General features: G+C 38.3%; 1 protein-coding gene across 1 annotated transcript in view; it reads left to right on the top strand.

Moving 5' to 3' along the window:
- The first annotated feature begins 291 nt into the window (after nucleotides 1-291).
- The window catches only part of LOC107046473 (restin homolog), a 70,031-nt gene continuing 52,500 nt past the window's right edge, over nucleotides 292-17,822 (top strand). The window contains exons 1-3 of the mRNA XM_015269096.1: nucleotides 292-941; nucleotides 2,452-2,721; nucleotides 2,788-3,109. Of these exons, the coding sequence (XP_015124582.1) occupies nucleotides 292-941; nucleotides 2,452-2,721; nucleotides 2,788-3,109 (1,242 nt within the window). The remainder of the gene's footprint in view (nucleotides 942-2,451; nucleotides 2,722-2,787; nucleotides 3,110-17,822) is intronic.

The following is a 17,822-nucleotide window of genomic DNA, read 5'->3' on the forward strand; positions in this document are numbered from 1 at the left end:
CCAAAATCAGCTATTCATGCGATTCCAGATCTGTTCTTGAACGTCTACAACGAGTGCTTAAGGAAGCGTACCTTCCCGACCATGTGGAAGCAGCAGAGACTAGTATTGCTCCCGAAAGGGAATTAACTATCGGAGGACCCTTCATCATACCGTCCCCTCTGCATGCTAGATACCGCTGGCAAAGTCCTCCAGCGTATCGTCCACCAAAGGATAGAAGCAGCAGTCGAACCCTTGTTGGCCGAGAAACAATATGGTTTCCGAAAAGGCCGATTCACCGTAGACGCTATCAATATGGTCGTCAACACAGCCAGGGACACGATCTCAGGGAAAAGATGGCTAAATGGCACAAAGAAGTACTGCTTGGTAATCACGCTAGATATCAAGAATGCGTTCAACTCCGCCAAATGGGACCGTATCATCGAGGCATTATCGAAATGCAATGTACCGAGATACTTGCAGAGAATAATTGGCAGCTATTTCACTGGAAGCGTCCTTAAGTACGATACGGAGTGTGGATCCAAGGAGTACCGAGTTACCGGAGGTGTACCTCAAGGTTCAGTACTGGGTCCTTTGTTATGGAATATTATGTATGACGGACTGCTGAAGCTCGGATTGATACGGGAAACCAAGCTCGTGGCATTCGCAGATGACGTGGCTGTAGTCCTCGTGGCCAAATACTTAACAGAGATCAATTACAGCTTCGACACCATCTTGAAGACGTTCCGCCATTGTATGGACGCCGTGGGACTGAAACTGGCAGGGTACAAAACGGAAGCCGTGCTGATCACCAGCAGAAAGAAAATCGAAACAATAACGCTGCAGGTCGGGTCCTACGAAATTACTTCTCAACCTTTCATCCGATACCTAGGGGTGATGATCGATGCCCGACTCAATTTCAAGCAGCAAACCGAGCACGTTGGTGCTAAAACTTCTGAAGTCAGGTTCGCTTTGTCGCGCCTCATGCCCAATATAGGAAGTCCTAAACAAAGAAGACGAGCCGTGCTGTTATCGGTGGTCAACGAGCCGTGCTGTTATCCGTGCTTACTTACGGCATTTCCATCTGGGTTGATGCATTGCAGTTGCAGGAAGCACGGCGGAAGTTTGCACAAGTCTATGGATTGAGTGCTCGCCGAGTTGCGAGCGCTAACCGTACAGTATCCGAGAATGCAGGGTGCGTCATCGCCGGGATGCTCCCCATAGAAATATTGGCCGAAAAACGAAGGTCATTGTACCAGTAGAGGAAATCGAAAGCACTGAGCGCAGTAGAACTCAATGCAGAAGAGAGGCAGAAGAGTCTGCAGGAATGGCAGCGGAAGTGGGACACCCCTATGAAAGGGAGATGGATACACCGTCTTATCCCTCAGGTAGGTGATTGGTTAAACTGTACCCATGGTGAGGTTAATTATTATTTCACGCAAATGCTCTCGGGACATGGTTGCTTCGGGGCGTATCTTCATCAATTCAAACATGAGGATTCCCCGAAGTGCCCAGTCTGCACAGAAGTCGACAAGGAGTCGGAGTAGGTCTTTTTTAGATACCCCCCTTTCAGTGAGAGCCGGCGTACTTTGGAATCAGCCCTCGAAAGGGAAGTCCTGCCTGAGAATCTGATAGAAGCCATGCTGTCGTCGCAGGCAGCCTGGGACGCAACGAGCAACTTCGTGGCGGAGGTCATGAAGGAGCTCAGGAATGAAGAACGCAATCGGAAAGCTGCCCAATAAACGAGGAATATAATGGAACCTCCTCCTCGCACACAACATCTCAGCGGGACAGGGGAAAGTACATTAGATAAAAATAAGGTGGAAGAGCAAACAGCTGAAACCTCCCTCGCGAAGTAATACTTAACGGTGGTGCCGCGAGGGAAGTAAAAGGTTAGTGAAATTGTCTGATTGGAATTTAGTCGGTATTGGTCCTTGTGAACCGAGCCCGACATATTCTAGTTGTCGGAGAAAATCTCTAGCATTCTCTCCCGCAAGTGGGGATGCGTAAATGCATTCTCCCAACAGACATTAAAAAAACACACACACGCACACACCCGCGCACATGCCCCCAAAAATGTCCCAGAATGATTCTAGGGGCCATGAAGCGTGGAGGTATTATGAAATACCCACATTCGATTTTCGGTGTCATTACAACTTCCTTCCTACTGGTCGCGAAGTTAAGAAGTCGAAAAATCAAGTTTTACCATGATGGGGTTAAACTGGTTTATTTCTACATGTTTCCCACTTTTTTCGGATATCCTGTCATATATCAAAAGTCGCTCGACAGGTTTATTTAGCCATAGCAGATTTTCTAGTTGTACTGGCTTCGCCCCCCCTCTGAAATTCAGTTATTTTCAAGACATTTTCAAGCTCGATTTACATGAAATTATTCAAATAATGTACTTTTACTATTTCGTTGAATCATTTTTTCTCTCATTCATGAATGTTCATTGATTCATATAATAATTTTCAGTCTAATTGAATTGAAGAAAGATTCGTCCAATTATGAGCAAGTGGTGATACAAGAGAAAATGACTAGCCTCGAAGAACAGGTACAAATCCTCGAAAAACAATTGGAGACCTTACATGTTGAATTATCGGTATGTCAACAACGAGCTGAAGAGCTCGCAATGGAAAAATTGGAGATTGTAAATAATTTCAAGAGCCAATTAGAGGAAAAATCTCGAGAAGTGAAGGAGTTACAGCTAAACGTTGAGACATTGCGGAGAGAAAGAGATTCTTTGTAAGTGATACCATTCACTCCTTAAACGTAAATCATTTCCATTCTATAAATGCCTTCTTATGACAGACAACAGAAAAGAAAGTCCACAACTCCAGTGGCTTCGGCCACGCTTTTGACTCAACTTAAACAGGAGAGTCATCAGGAGTCGGGGAAGATCAGCCATGGGTCTCTTGAAATCCTGAAACTGAACGATGACCTCCAAAAGACGACAACTGATTTAAAACATAGGATCAAAGTACTGGAGATGGAATTGAATACACGAACCACGCAATCACAACAGAACGAACGAGTTCTTCGAGAGCAGACGAAGCAATTGAAGGTTTCTGACGAGATGATCACAGTTATGAAGGGGAGAAAAGATAATGGAAATCTAAATATCCTTAATAAAGTAAGCAAAGAAAGGAGTGGAATTACACGATGAAAAAATGTGAAAATTGGGTGAAATGTATATGGGACATTTCATGTCAACTCAGCCACACCGGATTTTTTTTGTCTGAGAAAAATCATTGAGTAGGTGCATTTTGAAATACTACATATAGACAGTGATCATGCAAAATTTCATTACCCTGCCACTTTTTGTTTCTGAGATAATCATTATGAAACTTGATATATTCAAAAAATCATTACTTCTGAATGGAGCATCCGATTTTGATACATAAAAAAAAAGAATTTTCGATTTTTCTCGTACTTCAAGATAAAAAATACTTTAGAGCCATCAAGAAGCTCCTAGATCGGTTTTTCGAGAATTTTTCGCGTTTTCATTTTTTTTCACTCTAGATCCGCTCGATATTCGATCGAAATATTGTTTTTATGATAGAGGATGTCCTTATATGATATAAAAAAAAACGCTATAATGGAAGAGCGAAGCAATGCACCGAAAAAAAATTGTTTTTCGAAATTTTTAGGTTTTTCAGTTTTTAATGGAGATCGGTTTTTTTTTAACGAAATGAGTCTGTCAACCATTAGTCTTCGTTCGTATATGATGAAATAAAACTACACCATCATGTAACGGAGAAAGAGTGCGCCGAAAAAAAAATTCTTCGTCGAAATTTTTACTGGAAGGGTAGATAGTTGAATTGAACATTATCATCATCGGAAGTTTGCTAAATTATTATCAAACAAATGAGGGGAAGAAACAAACGGAATCAATTAATTGATTTATCATCATCAGTCGGTTCCAAGGCTTGAATTCTAGAAAAAAACCTAAATTTCTCGATTGATTTTTTATCACCATACGATTCTGTGTGGATAGATTACCCAGCTCCTATCTTATTCTATTCTTGCAACGAGGTAAGGAATTTTCACGTTGATTATATAGAAATGATCTTTATTCTCGGAATTGATATCTTCGGATTTCATAGAATGCCGCGGAGTGATAGATGTGCGAATCCAATGCGGGCTCCTGGTGAGAAGGGACACCTCGGTTATAATTTACGTCCGATTTCCTTGACACTACACGAGAAATTTCCTTTTTTACCATTGTCTGCGAAAATCTGTGGTCAATGCCGAACGAGAGCTCCAACTTATGTCATTCCTCCATCTGTCCCCACGGTTAAACTTAATGCTACACATCTTCAGCGTTCAGAAACTTCACCCTATATATCAATGCTCCAAGCCCAAACATGTGACCCAAGTCTGGATGTGATGAACAGGTCTCTGAGATCAGGTCGATCTTTCCATCTTGATGATTCCGGCATATCAATCGACGACGAACCAGACGATGAAGCTGAATTCGACAGTTCTTCCATGGATTATGATTCGGAAGATGACCAAAGTGACATTGATCCATATCATCTAAGCAGTATCGATCTGCGGAAGAAATAGAATTGGAAGAAATTTTCGATGGTTTGAAGCAGAAATTCAAAGATTTGAAAAACTACCGTGAGCGCCTGCAAATGTTAACGGTTCATCCACAGTCGTGGAGTGCGCGGAAAATTGATTCTAAATTTGGAACTACCAGATACATGGCGTCAAGAGCGAAAAGAAGAATTAAAGGAGTGTTTGCTTCACCAATAGCGAAAGCAGGTCATTCACTACCCAGTACAACCGTCGAGAAGGTACACAATTTTTACCTAGAGCACAGTCGCGTCATGCCAGGAATGAAAGATAAAATATCCATCAAGATCAATGGAGAGAAGAAAGTAGAGCAAAAGCGAATGATACTCGAAAATCTAAAAGACCTTCATCGGAAGTACAAATATGCGAATGAAGATGCTAAGGTCGGTTTCAGTAAGTTTGCCGAACTGAGACCTAAACAATGTGTAGTGGCGGGAGCAAATGGCGCTCACGTGGTATATGTTTGTACGTATCATCAAAATTGCAAATTGATGCTAGAGGCAATTAATATTGCGACTCTAATTCAAGATTCCCCCTGTCCACTCAGAGATTACAAAGATTGTCTAGCAAAATTGATGTGTACAAATCCAACCCCGGCCTGTCATCTGAACGAATGTAACGATTGTCCTGGAGTGAAATCATTATCATGTGAACTGAAGAAACTTCTCTCTGATTCTGTCGTGGAGATGGTCAAATTTCGCATGTGGCAAAGTACTGATAGGTGTACCTTGCAGACACAGACCCTGCCGATGGATGAATTCATTGATCTTCTAATGGAACGATTGATAGTATTGAAGCTCCATCACTTCATCGTTAAAGAACAATCGGCTTTTGTCAAACAGCGAAAAGAGGATTTGGATAATGGAGAAGTATTAGTGCATTGTGATTTTTCGGAAAATTACGCTTTTGTGGCTCAAGATGCTGCTCAATCCTTCCACTATAATAATAACCAGTATACAGTTCACCGCGTTGTTTACTATTATAGCGAAAAAAATGAAATCCAACATCGGAGTTTAGTCGTTTTGTCGGACAGTATGACTCGCGATACTCCCGCTGTTTATTTGATACAGAAGATTTTAATCCAGCATGTGACAGACAACTGTGAAAGCGTGGAGAAAATTATCTATGTCACCGATGGAGCTGCACAATATTACAAGAATCGTTTTCAGATCACGAATCTCTTGCATCACAAGACTGATTTTGGCATAGATGCGGAAGCCCATTTTCATGCAACCGCGCACGGTAAAGGAGCTTGTGACGGAGTAGGAGCTGTCTTTAAGAGAGAAACGAGACGTAAGAGCTTGCAAATCGTTAATTGTGAACCAATCCTCACGCCAGATGCTTTGTTCCGATGGTCAAAAGACAATTTTAAAGGAATTGATGTTTTTTTTTCACCGAGGTAGAACACGGGAATATCAAAAGTAAGTTGAGAGAGAGATTTGATAGTGCCAAAGCTATTCCAGCCATTCAAAAACACCATTGTTCTATTCCGATACCGGGAGAGCAATTGTTATTTAAACGATATTCGGCTTCAACTAACGAGGAGGTTTTCCCAAAGCAAAAACAAACAACAACAAAACGAAAAACCCGCAGAAGACTGTAATCGTGATGTAAATAAGTCATCAGTGCATGTTGGAACTTGTCGTCGAAGAGAGTGAAGAATTTCTCCGTATTGTAAAAATGTGAAAATATAAAATATTGTCTTTATAGAAGAATAAAAATTGTTTTTTTCCCATACTTTTTCGTTAGTGGAAAGCACAGTGTGTTGTTGAGAAAAGATTTATAGTCGTATCAATAGGCTATTCTTTCCAACAGAACAGAAAATGTCTATTCAGAAACCCCTTTTTCAGTAACAATAATGCAACTCTCCTAAACGACAGACAAACGTAAAAATTTCGAAGAAAAATTTTTTCGTAGCATTCTTTTTCTTTTACATAATGGCGTACTCTTTTGCCATCATATATGAATAAAGAATAATAGTTGACAGACTGATTTCTTTGAAAAAAACCGATGGATCTCCCCTAAAAACAGAAAAACCCAAAAATTTCGAACACAAAAAATTTTTTCCGGTGCATTGCTTCGCTCTTCCATTATGGCGTATTTTTTTCATATCGCGTGTCTAAAAGCAAAAGGTCGTAAACGCCAAAAAGCTACTTTCCGAATTTCTTAAAGTGAAAAGGTGGTATCTCCACTTATTCTTTCTACAATTCTGCGTGAAAATACTGGAGAAACATTATAATACCTACATTTTCAAATTGATGATGAGCTGCATTTGCGATCTTTTGCCTTTAACTTATGTCACCAGAAATGAAAAATTCCTTGAAAGCAANAAAGGTGGTATCTCCACTTATTCTTTCTACAATTCTGCGTGAAAATACTGGAGAAACATTATAATACCTACATTTTCAAATTGATGATGAGCTGCATTTGCGATCTTTTGCCTTTAACTTATGTCACCAGAAATGAAAAATTCCTTGAAAGCAAAAGGTCGTACTGGCAAAATTTTCCAGTTTTTTAAATCATGTACGTCCTTTTGCCTGTAATTTCTATCCTTAGAAATCGAGACTGACCTAAAAGTAAAAGGTCGTAAAGACAAAATTTGGGATTTTTTAATTTCCAGTTCTGTGGACAAGTTATACCTTCAATATTCCAGTTGATGTCACTTGAAGTTATCGCTGTCTTTGATTATGGTCAAATAATTATATCGGCAACTTAATAACATTATTTGTGTGAACAGCGGATCTCAATTTTTAATCCAGATTCGTACATTTCGGAACATTGTAAAAACTCTCAAAATGTTTGTATTACGCTTGTGTATTACGTATTCGTAACGGAAGAACGTATCTCCAAAAAAAAATCTAAATTAGGGAACTGAAGCGATCTTTATTTTTAAGGGTCCAACAGGGCAGTGATTGGAAGAATCCCGTGTACTCTCGAGTGTTACATGGGAGAGGCAGGTACAGCACAGAGAAACAAAAGTGGATTAGCTTTAGAAACTAGTTTCTCGATTTTCGAAACTCCAATTCTTAAGCTTCATCCTTGATGGGATCAAAAAAACTAACGATTTTGGAAGTTGTTTTCGAGAACAAAAATTGTCTAAAACCAATGCTGAATTTTTATTAATTCAAACAAATTTTCAGATTGAACTAAAAAATTGCTGGTCGAGGTACTTAAAGGACGTAAGTACTCCATACAGAATTTAGAATTCACAACCAAAAAAATTGAGTCTGAGGTTTTCAAAAATATCTCTGAAACTAAGGGAGATAGCGAATTCTTATTGAAAATTTCGGGCGGGGAAGGGGGGGAGGTGTGCATTGAGAATTCACAACCAAAAAAATAGAATCGATGAGTTTTTCAAAGATATCTCCGAAACTAAGAGAGATGGTGAATTTTTACGGAAAAATTGTGGAAAACTAAGGGAGGGGGGAAGTTGTACATTGAGAATTCAATAAAACCTGCCTCTCCCCCAAATTTTCCGTAAAAATTCGCTCTCTTAGTTTCGGAGATATTTTTGAAAAACTCATCAACTCAATTTTTTTGGTTGTCAATTCTCAATTCACCCCTCCTCCCTCTCTCTGCAAAATGCCCCCTCCAAAAATGAAATGAATTCTCTAGATGTTAGAAAATATTTTTTTTTAAATTAAGTATATTGAGTAACGGAGCTGGAAAAAAATGGTTTAAAATTAATGATCAAAATGGGGATTCATTTTAAACCTTTTTTCTCGAAAACTTGGAAAAAAGTTCTAGATTTTAGAAAACTGAAGGTTAGAAACCGCGGTCTCTAAAATTTAGAAACTTTTTTCTAAAGCCAATCCACGTTTTCTCTCTGTGTATGCTGAACCATGTTTCAAGGGCATTTGAAACTTCTTCAGATTATGATGATTAACAATCGTGAATTCATGGGCGCATGATTATTCAACGCATAAAGGAATTATATTCTTCATTCTCTCAATAACTAAAAGGATATTCTAATTTCTGTAATGAAAAATGTGAGGAAACTTTTTCAAAAAGATGGAAATATCAAAGTGCAAACAAAATATAAAATTGGATATACGACCTTTTCGCTTTAGGTGAGACATTTTTCCAACTTCATCAAAAGTAACAGGTCGTTTCTCCATTGATAACTTAAACTCGAGACATTTTGATTTTTTTGGTTCACTTTGATAGGTTTCCCAAAAGCAAAAGGTCGTACATGCTGGCGGATACGACCTTTTGCCAGAGAAGGCCATTTTTGGCATATACGACCTTTTGGTTTTAAACACGCGATATCATATAAGGACATCCTCTATCATAAAAAAAATATTTCGTTCGAATATCGAGCGGCCCTAGAGTGAAAAAAAAATGAAAACGCGAAAAATTCTCGAAAAACCGGTCTTGGAGCTTCTTGACGGCTCTGAGGTATTCTTTATCTTGAAGTACGAGAAAAAACGAAAATTTTCATCTTTTATTTATCAAAATCGGATGCTCCATTCAGAAGTAATGATTTTTTGAAAATTACAAGTTTCGTAATGATTATCTCAGAAACAAAAAATGGCAGGGCAATGAAATTTTGCATGATCACTGGCTATATGTAGTAGTGCAAAATGCACCTACTCAATGATTTTTCCCAGACAAAAAAAAATCCGGTGTGGCTGAGTGGACATGGAATGTCCCATATGAGTTTTGTAACATATAACACTCGGAATTGATATATATCGAATTAGATTTATTCACAGCAAATGTACTTTTGGTTTACACCATGAGAGCTGGAACGAGATCGTGCTCTCGCGACAACGGTATTAATCATCCGATCGAGAATGTCCGAATTATTACGAATCGTCCCGAGGTGTTGTGGTAAGGTATTCCGTTGCTAAAACAAGCCCGAACACAATGTATTGAAATAATCTGAAATAAATATAATAGTAGCTTCGCTACAATACTCACCTTCTGTGGCGATAAAAAAAGGGATAACTATATACAACATATACAAGGGTATACGCGTTAAACGGCACTGAAAACGGTATACGTGACTCTAAGAAAATGAATTCAACCATTGAGTGAATCTGACGGGTTTTCTCGATGGTGATGGGGTTGAGTCCAACGATGATCTTGCGTCACTCGATGGAGCCCAAGATGCTGATGTGCGTCTAGATGTTTCTGGTTGTGATGATGTTGCACGTGTCACACCAGGTATCGGTTGCTGAGACGGTCGTGAGCGTTTGGAGTGGTGTGCATTTGTTCATCGTCGCTGTGGGCTGTGATGATGCGTGTCTTCCTTCACTGTGTGTTGCGAAGGCGGGTGTACAGGTGTGTAATGCCTCTCGATGGGTATATCAGAGTGGTGATGCTGTAGTAAACCCGGATGCCAGAGCGCGAGATTCTCGTTGATGCTTGGCGGATATGAGCTCAGTGAGTCGGCCCGATGTTGTCGACGCTGCTATCGGAGAAGTTCGGCATGAGGTTACTTTCTTCTCTCTCTCATGCGTGAATATCGCTGCGAACTTAACGGGTGAGGTTTCCATCCTTGTTAGCCCGAGTGGTCGAGATGCGATGTAGATCCGATGAGACTGCGGGTGAGGTTGTTATCCTCGTTGGCCGGTGCCGTGCGTGCAGTGTCCATTATCGCTGTGTGAATTCTCGTACCAACGGAGTGCTTGGTCTTCCTGGTGGTAGAGTTGATGTTGCCTGCATTTGTATGATTCTCGATTATGCTTTAGCGGAGATGAGCTCAGTGTTGGCCCGATATTCTCAACGCTGCCATCGGAGTGGTTCGGCATGAGGTTATTTTCTTCTCTTCCTCATGCCTGAGTATCACTGTCCTCTAGCTGTTCGTTATGGCCCGTCGTTACCGTAGTTGTGTTTCCGCGGTTGTCATCGTTTCATGGCAGAAATGGCGGTGATACTTGGTATTGACGATATCTCCTGTAATTTATCTGCGAGCGCCGCCATTTTGTCCAGGGTGGAATGATCACCGAAAACTTCTTTGTATAGGAGCTGGTGTAGTCTGGCCTCCTGGGAAGCGGTGAGTCTTTCCACGAAGGCGTCCTTTAACGCCTTGTGCGGAGTCTGAGCTGGTGGTTGCAGTATAATATTCTAGACCTCGGCTGTAGCAATGGTATCAATATGATCCGCAACCATGTGGAATTTGTCCAGTTCATTCACCATGCCGGCAAGGTGAAATCGCCCTTCGAGTTGAGCAAACCAGAGTTCAGGACACTCAGCGGAAAATGGTGCGGGACGAACTATAAGGCATCTCAATGCCTGAGTTGTGTCAGCTTCCTCGTCCATTTTCACTAGATGTACTAACGATGTTTAAAAGTGTACTAATCATGGAAAAATTGTTCGCGATAATTTTCACGGCACAGCACAACGTTCTGGGTGCTCAGCGATGCACCAAGATGCACAAAAAAAATTACATGTGGTAACAAAAGCGCACGCAATGATGGGAACGCTACCGAGCACTATACCAAAACCCAATGCTTCTCGAACAATCCATGAAAAACCACGCGACCGAAAATCACTTTAATTTTAATGGAAAACGGCACAACTTTAACGATTGCATTCGTTAACACGTTAATGCGGCAATTTTGTATGTCACGTTAAAGAAATCACGTCGGGATCACCACTTGTGGGAATTCGGTAAAGGGTAGATGGGTTTTGTAACGTATAACACTCGTAATTGATATATATATATTTTTTTTTTTCTCTCTAAATTCTAATTCTCTTAGATAATTCTTAGATTCTAATTCTCTTATATATATACATATGTATATATATATATATATATATATATATATATATATATATATATATATATATATATATATATATATATATATATATANTATATATATATATATATATCGAATTAGATTTATTCACAGCAAACGTAACTAGTTTACACCATGAGAGTTGGAACGAGAGTGTGCTCTCGAGACAACGGTATTAATCATCCAATCGAGGATGTACGAATTATTACGAATCGTCGCTAGGTATTATGGTAAGGTATTCGGTTGCTAAGCCAAGCCCGAACACAATACATTGAAATAATCTGGAATAAATATATAAGTAGCTTCGCTACAATACCTGGAAAATTCTTGTGCTAACGCTGTAAAATGGGTCCATTTTGGCGGCGCCAAAAATATCACATGCCAGTACCAGAATTTTTACTGTTTTTACTATTCCGGGTCGGTCAAAACGAAATCATTTTACTATCCTCCACAGTATTTTTCTTGTATTTTTGTGCTTTGTAATGGAAGCATTCATATCGTTAATGTGCATTGTGTAATTATGATTGAATCGCGAGCGTAAATGAGCCATAGAGAAATTTTATTTATTGGATATTATCAGATTTATTCAAGAAGCCAGAAATAATTTTATGAATATATTTCGTGAATGAAGAACACACTGTCGTTAACAATGTTGCTGAATTTCTTGACAAATATGAGCGCGAAGCATGAATTGTTTTTCAATGTTTGAATATTAGATATTCAACCAAGAATATTTTGACATACTTTAATTTGGCCTAGAAGTCATGTAGAATGATTCAAAATGTAAAAAGAACAAAACCAAGTACATGATAATCTATAAGAAAAATGATGAAAAATGGCGTTTGTTGCATTTGAATAGGGTCAATTCCAGAAAAATGAAAGGGGTTCACATCCAAAAAAATCTTGTGAAAAAAAAATAACGCTCTTATTTCAATAGTATGAATGGGTATCAAACGAGCAAGTGAAAGTAGGAAATACGGGTTTTTGCTTTTTTTTCGAAAGAATAGGTGTAGGGGTAAACCCCCCTCGAATTGAACTCGACACATTACCAGTTGAATTGGATTTCTTCTCGAAAGAAGGCAATTTCCAATGTGTGTGGTGGAGAATCTCGTCGGTCTTGTTTAGAAAGAGTGAATGACAAAATAACTATTAGAGTTGAAATATACAAATGTTTTGCAACAAATACTTCCTTGTCATTGAGGTGAATATTTTAAGAAGAACTGAAGTTGCCTCTGTGGATTACTGGTTTTTTTGGAGGAGGAATAAATAGAGTGCAGCCCAGTACAGCCCTTCATCTAAATTCATAAAAAGGATAGAGGGATGTTGAAGACTATTCTTTCAGAATATCACTTTTATTTATATTTTTACATATCTAGGAATATAATGATCTGACAATCCCATTATCATTTCTTTTTTTCTATTCTTCCTTCACTCCACCCCCACTACATCATCACTATTCATAAATTTCCTTATTTTTCCTATCATAAGGCGCTAAGAAAATCATATTTTGAGCTCTTGTTATAATTTTCCCCATTTATTTATTCATTATATTTTTTGCAATAATGATAGTCGTCGAAGAAGAGTTTGAAACATAATGACTTCTTGCACAAAGAATAAAGAATAATAGTAATATTCGTACATCCCAGTATTTCGTAATGCGACTTGCAAGATTCACCGAATGGGAAATGGACGGGATTTTCAAATTTATCTGGGTTGGTTTCTACGTAACCGCTTCTGTACCAAGCATATTTGAAGAGATTGACATATCGTAATGACGACAATTGATTATGAGTTAGAGATTGCAACTTGATAATATTATTCTTTAAATGTAAATTCAAATCACAATCCATCTAGATACGCGGCAGCGTATCGGCCAAGAAAAGTTTTGACTCCGATTGTACAAAACATCAGGCCGATCGCTGCCATATATCTATATACGAAGCAACTACCCCCTCCACTACCACCCAATCATATCCATTAAATGAAATACAAACGTGACGAGCTACATGAAAAATACTCTTAGTTACATTATATAAATTGGCCACAAGCTTCTCATTGATGTAACAATTTTTTTGTTCGAAGCAATATTTTAAAAAATACGCGCATAGCAACGGGTTCATATGCACATTCTCGCATTTCACATCAACTCCTAGCATTTTTTTGTTACGGAGTTGGTAGCAGTGCAATACAACCACACGCACCAAGGAGGGAAGCCCGGGAATTTACAAATTGAATATGGTGCACGAATGATGAATTCCACAGATATTTTTCATTCGAGTTTCGTGCACAAATGAATTCTCAAAGAAGCAAATTCAGTCGGAAAATCTTGAATAAATAATTAAAAGTCGGTGCAAATAACGACTGTGGAATAGAACTATTTGTTTTACTTCGATTGTTAATTGGAAAGATGATTTATCGTGTGAAAAATAAATGAGCCGAATTGAATTGAAAATCATGAAATCATGAAATCTCCCTCAAAAAAACAAAAACACATGTTTTTGTAAAAAAACTGCTCCAAAAAAAAGTTTTGTTTGGTTCTTACTGGGAAGTACAAATTTTTGAAAAATACAAAGAAATGAAAAAGAAAGCCAAGTCAGCAATGTCGAATAAACGAAAATAATGCACAATCAGATTTCTATAAGAGAAATAGTTTCAAATCGAATGAGGATTTTAAAAAAATTCTTGATGAAATAAAAAATTAGTAGGAGGAGGACCAACGTTCTTGGCGCGGAGTTTTTCAACTCCTTGTCTAATATCAATCTAATTCTCCATCTTCTGATCCGCGCCAAGGACGTTGGTCCTCCTACTAATTTTTTATTTCATCAAGAATTTTTAAAAAATCCTCATTCGATTTGAAACTATTTCTCTTACAGAAATCTGATTGTGCATTATTTTCGTTTATTCGACATTGCTGACTTGGCTTTCTTTTTCATTTCTTTGTATTTTTCAAAAATTTCTACTTCCCAGTAAGAACCAAACAAAACTTTTTCTTGGCGCAGTTTTTTTACAAAAACATGTGTTTTTGTTTTTTTAGTTAATATAAGACTATCAGAGAAATGTTTTATGAAGTTTTTCCAAACTCTAAATCTAAAAACAGCGAGTGGTTGGAGTTTTCCAGTTGTCCCTTTAGGTATAGTCACTACCTCCACATCCTTATTGCGTGTTTTGGTAGCTTCCACGATTGGAGAACAGTGTCCGGTCCATGAATCCACCAATAATAGACTTTTCGCACCAATATTAGGGACAAAAACATATTGCAACGAAGTTTTGAAATGTTCTGAAAAAAATAATAGAACAAATGAACGTTATCGTTGGAGCGACGTCATCATTACGGATAAATAAGAAACGAAGTATTAGACGAATCAACAGTCTCATACCTGAAGTCAGTTTCCCAGATTTGGATACATCTACGTATACATTATCCGGACGAAACAGTTTTTCCTCTACTCTGGGACCGAAATGACCGCTTGGTTCTTTCAAAACTAAAGAGAGTGAAGAGAGGAGGTTGCCTTCGGCTGATATAGTTGGTTGAATAGTATAACTATGTGTCATCGATGTTAGGGATTGCACCACACATTGTACTTGTTTTTCACCTTCTTCATCCAAAACTTCTGCCTGAATGCATTTCAAACTGAAATCCGCTTTGATCAGAATTATATACATTTGATAAACCGTACATTGCAATCGGGTGTTTCACATCCTGAACAAACTATTCCGATTTTTCCTCTAGAAATTGACGGTCTTCGATTGCTTTCGATGTAACAAATTTATTGATTTTCCTCGAGACAATATGATGTGCTTTTTTAAATGCTCGTATCCAGTTGTCGGATGCTTTAAAGCGAAAAGCCTCACTACCTATATATTTTGGGCTTATAATGCCCATCGTCGTAGGTCACAATCGTGTACGATCATTCCAGCGTTGACAGCAGATTTGAAATTTTGTAGTGTGTATTTACAAATCCGATCAAGTTTATGTTTATAGCCTCCCTCCTTATTAAGGTTATGTGCCCAGCGTCTCAACTGCCGTATTGAAGTTACTTTTCGAAATTTCTGCTTGACAGATCCTAAGCTTAAAATTTTTTTCGTCTTACCACTCCGTCAATATGCAACAGCTCTAGATTTATAATCGTAAGACAAATTCTCCTCATCTTTAGTACAGGTATCAGGGTCTATCGGCGGCTCATGAAAGTTATCCGCGTATTCTTTGTCTTCGACTACCTCCATGTCCCAGTCTTTGTAAGGTTCCCCAAAGTTTAACGAATCTTCCACCGTCACTTCGACGCCAGAATACTCATCCATTGCATGTGATAAAACTTCTTCAATGCTATTTTTCTATTGGATTTCTTTATTATTTAGAGGTGATTCCGGAATATTCATCGCTTGAAATATTGTCAGCAGTAATTGAATAACGTTTATAGGATTGACTCTGATTTCTGCGTGTAATAATTATTTAAATGTCTCTCAAAAATACTTTTCCATCCTCGTTCTAACTATATTTAAATTTTCACGATATACACGATATACACAATAGTTCCATATCTAGTTTTTCGAAAGTGTCAAAGTGAACTAATGATGATAATCACAACAAAACACTGGTACTAATGATGATAATCACAACAAAACACTGGTACGAGAGTATTTTCCTTATGCTTTCTTTTATTAGACTGACCATACTTTTATCGTCAAGACCTGATAGCAGAGAGAAATACGTCTGGGTAGAGCATACGTCCACCGCGGTTTAATCCCGAAAATGAAATGGTCAAACATAACTCTGTTGATTAAGACTAATCCAAAGTCGTAAAACACAAATATTACGGTTATTAGTATTGTTATATATAATTTAATTGTTTATACAATCATATCACATAAACGATTACAGATAAGAAGAAATGCTTCAAACCAAAGACGGCTGACATGCAGTAATACACATATCTGGCCTTGTATCGTTTTTCGCATATTACGATAGAGCAAGAGTTATCAGAGGAAGAGCAAAACGGACCGCGCCAGTACTTGTGCAAGGTATCGGCGCACGCCGATGCATTGATCAACAAACTTGATGGTGACAGACAGAAATGAATCAAATTAAAAACATTCTTCATCAAATTACTCACATAATTTTCTCTTTAAATTTTTCCCCACATCTAGCCGTTAATGAGACATTGACACTCTTAGGATTCATGATAGGGACAATTAGTTACAACGTTTTCGTTTATTATAATTTTGCGAGTAAGCGATCCAAGATACGAGAAAAATTCGCATCAATATTGTGGCCCAAAAAGTCGGTTATCCTACTTTGCATCAGTGTTCCACTTTGCCCCATCCCCCCTCCATTTCACCCTTTTTGAACCCAACCAATACCATTATTCTTTATTTACTTCAAGAATTGGGATCGCCCAAGAAGAAATCCAATATTCAACTGGTAATGAATTAAGTTAAATTCGAGGGTGGTTTATCCCCTACACCACTTTTTCCGAAAAAAGCGAAAACCCGTATTTTTGACGTTTGCTCGCTCATTTAATAGCCATTCATACTATTGAAATACTAGCGTTATTTTTCTTCACCATTTTTTTTTTAGATTTGTAACGTACCATTTTCGTATGGGGGTTAAAAATGCCTATTACCTTCGCCCTTCTTCCCCTTCATCTAGTTAAACTCAAAAATACAAAAATCTATAGGTGCCAGGTAATTTTTAGCCGGAATTACCAAACCGGATGGTTCTACAAAACCAATTCTAATTGATTCCAAAACCTCAAAAATTTACACAAAAAGGAAGAAAACTAGATTTCTGGGGAAAGGTAGCGGTCCTGGGTTCGCTCAGTGTGCCAGGTTGTGGAGAGAGGGGTGGATTTCAGGTGGAGACGGGTATTGGGTGGCCAAAACTACAAAAAAAAAAGGAAAAGAAATCAACATCGTTCTTACGTGTTTCACTATTGAAATATGAGAATCACCAATTTTTAAAAAAAAGACATTTCAATTCTCTCAAAAAAAATATATGTATAAAAAAAAAGGGAAAAAATCTACAATTAATAACTAACAATATTGATAATAATAATAATCATAATATTAATTCCGCACTCTGATAGGAATTAGTCTAATCTGACAAAAAGATTCGAAGAAATTAATATCACCGATAAATACCTCAAATATCCCGAAATAAACATTTAGGGAGAGTAGAAATACACGCTAATCCCTAAATACACCCTAATCCCTAAATACCCTAGAATTCTGAGAATTGGGGGGAAAGGTATGCGAGCGACAATGGGAGCGAGAGAGAGAGGAGAACGTATTCCACCATCGATTTTTCGTACCAGCCAAAACGGCTGAAATTCCGTAAAACTCAACTTGCCATAACTCGAAAATGGCAGAGTCAAAAATTACGGACCCTGAGACAAAATGTCCGGGAGAGTCTACCGAAGACAACAATATCAAAAAAAAAATTTTTTCCTAAACAATTAGCCGCCCCAGGTTCATTAATCCCCGAGCGGAATTCTAAACGCTAAAAGGCTCGCGTGAAGC

The sequence above is a fragment of the Diachasma alloeum genome, unplaced genomic scaffold (assembly GCF_001412515.2).
Source record: "Diachasma alloeum isolate Michigan unplaced genomic scaffold, Dall2.0 Dall_scaffold_01416, whole genome shotgun sequence".
Lineage (NCBI taxonomy): Eukaryota > Metazoa > Arthropoda > Insecta > Hymenoptera > Braconidae > Diachasma > Diachasma alloeum.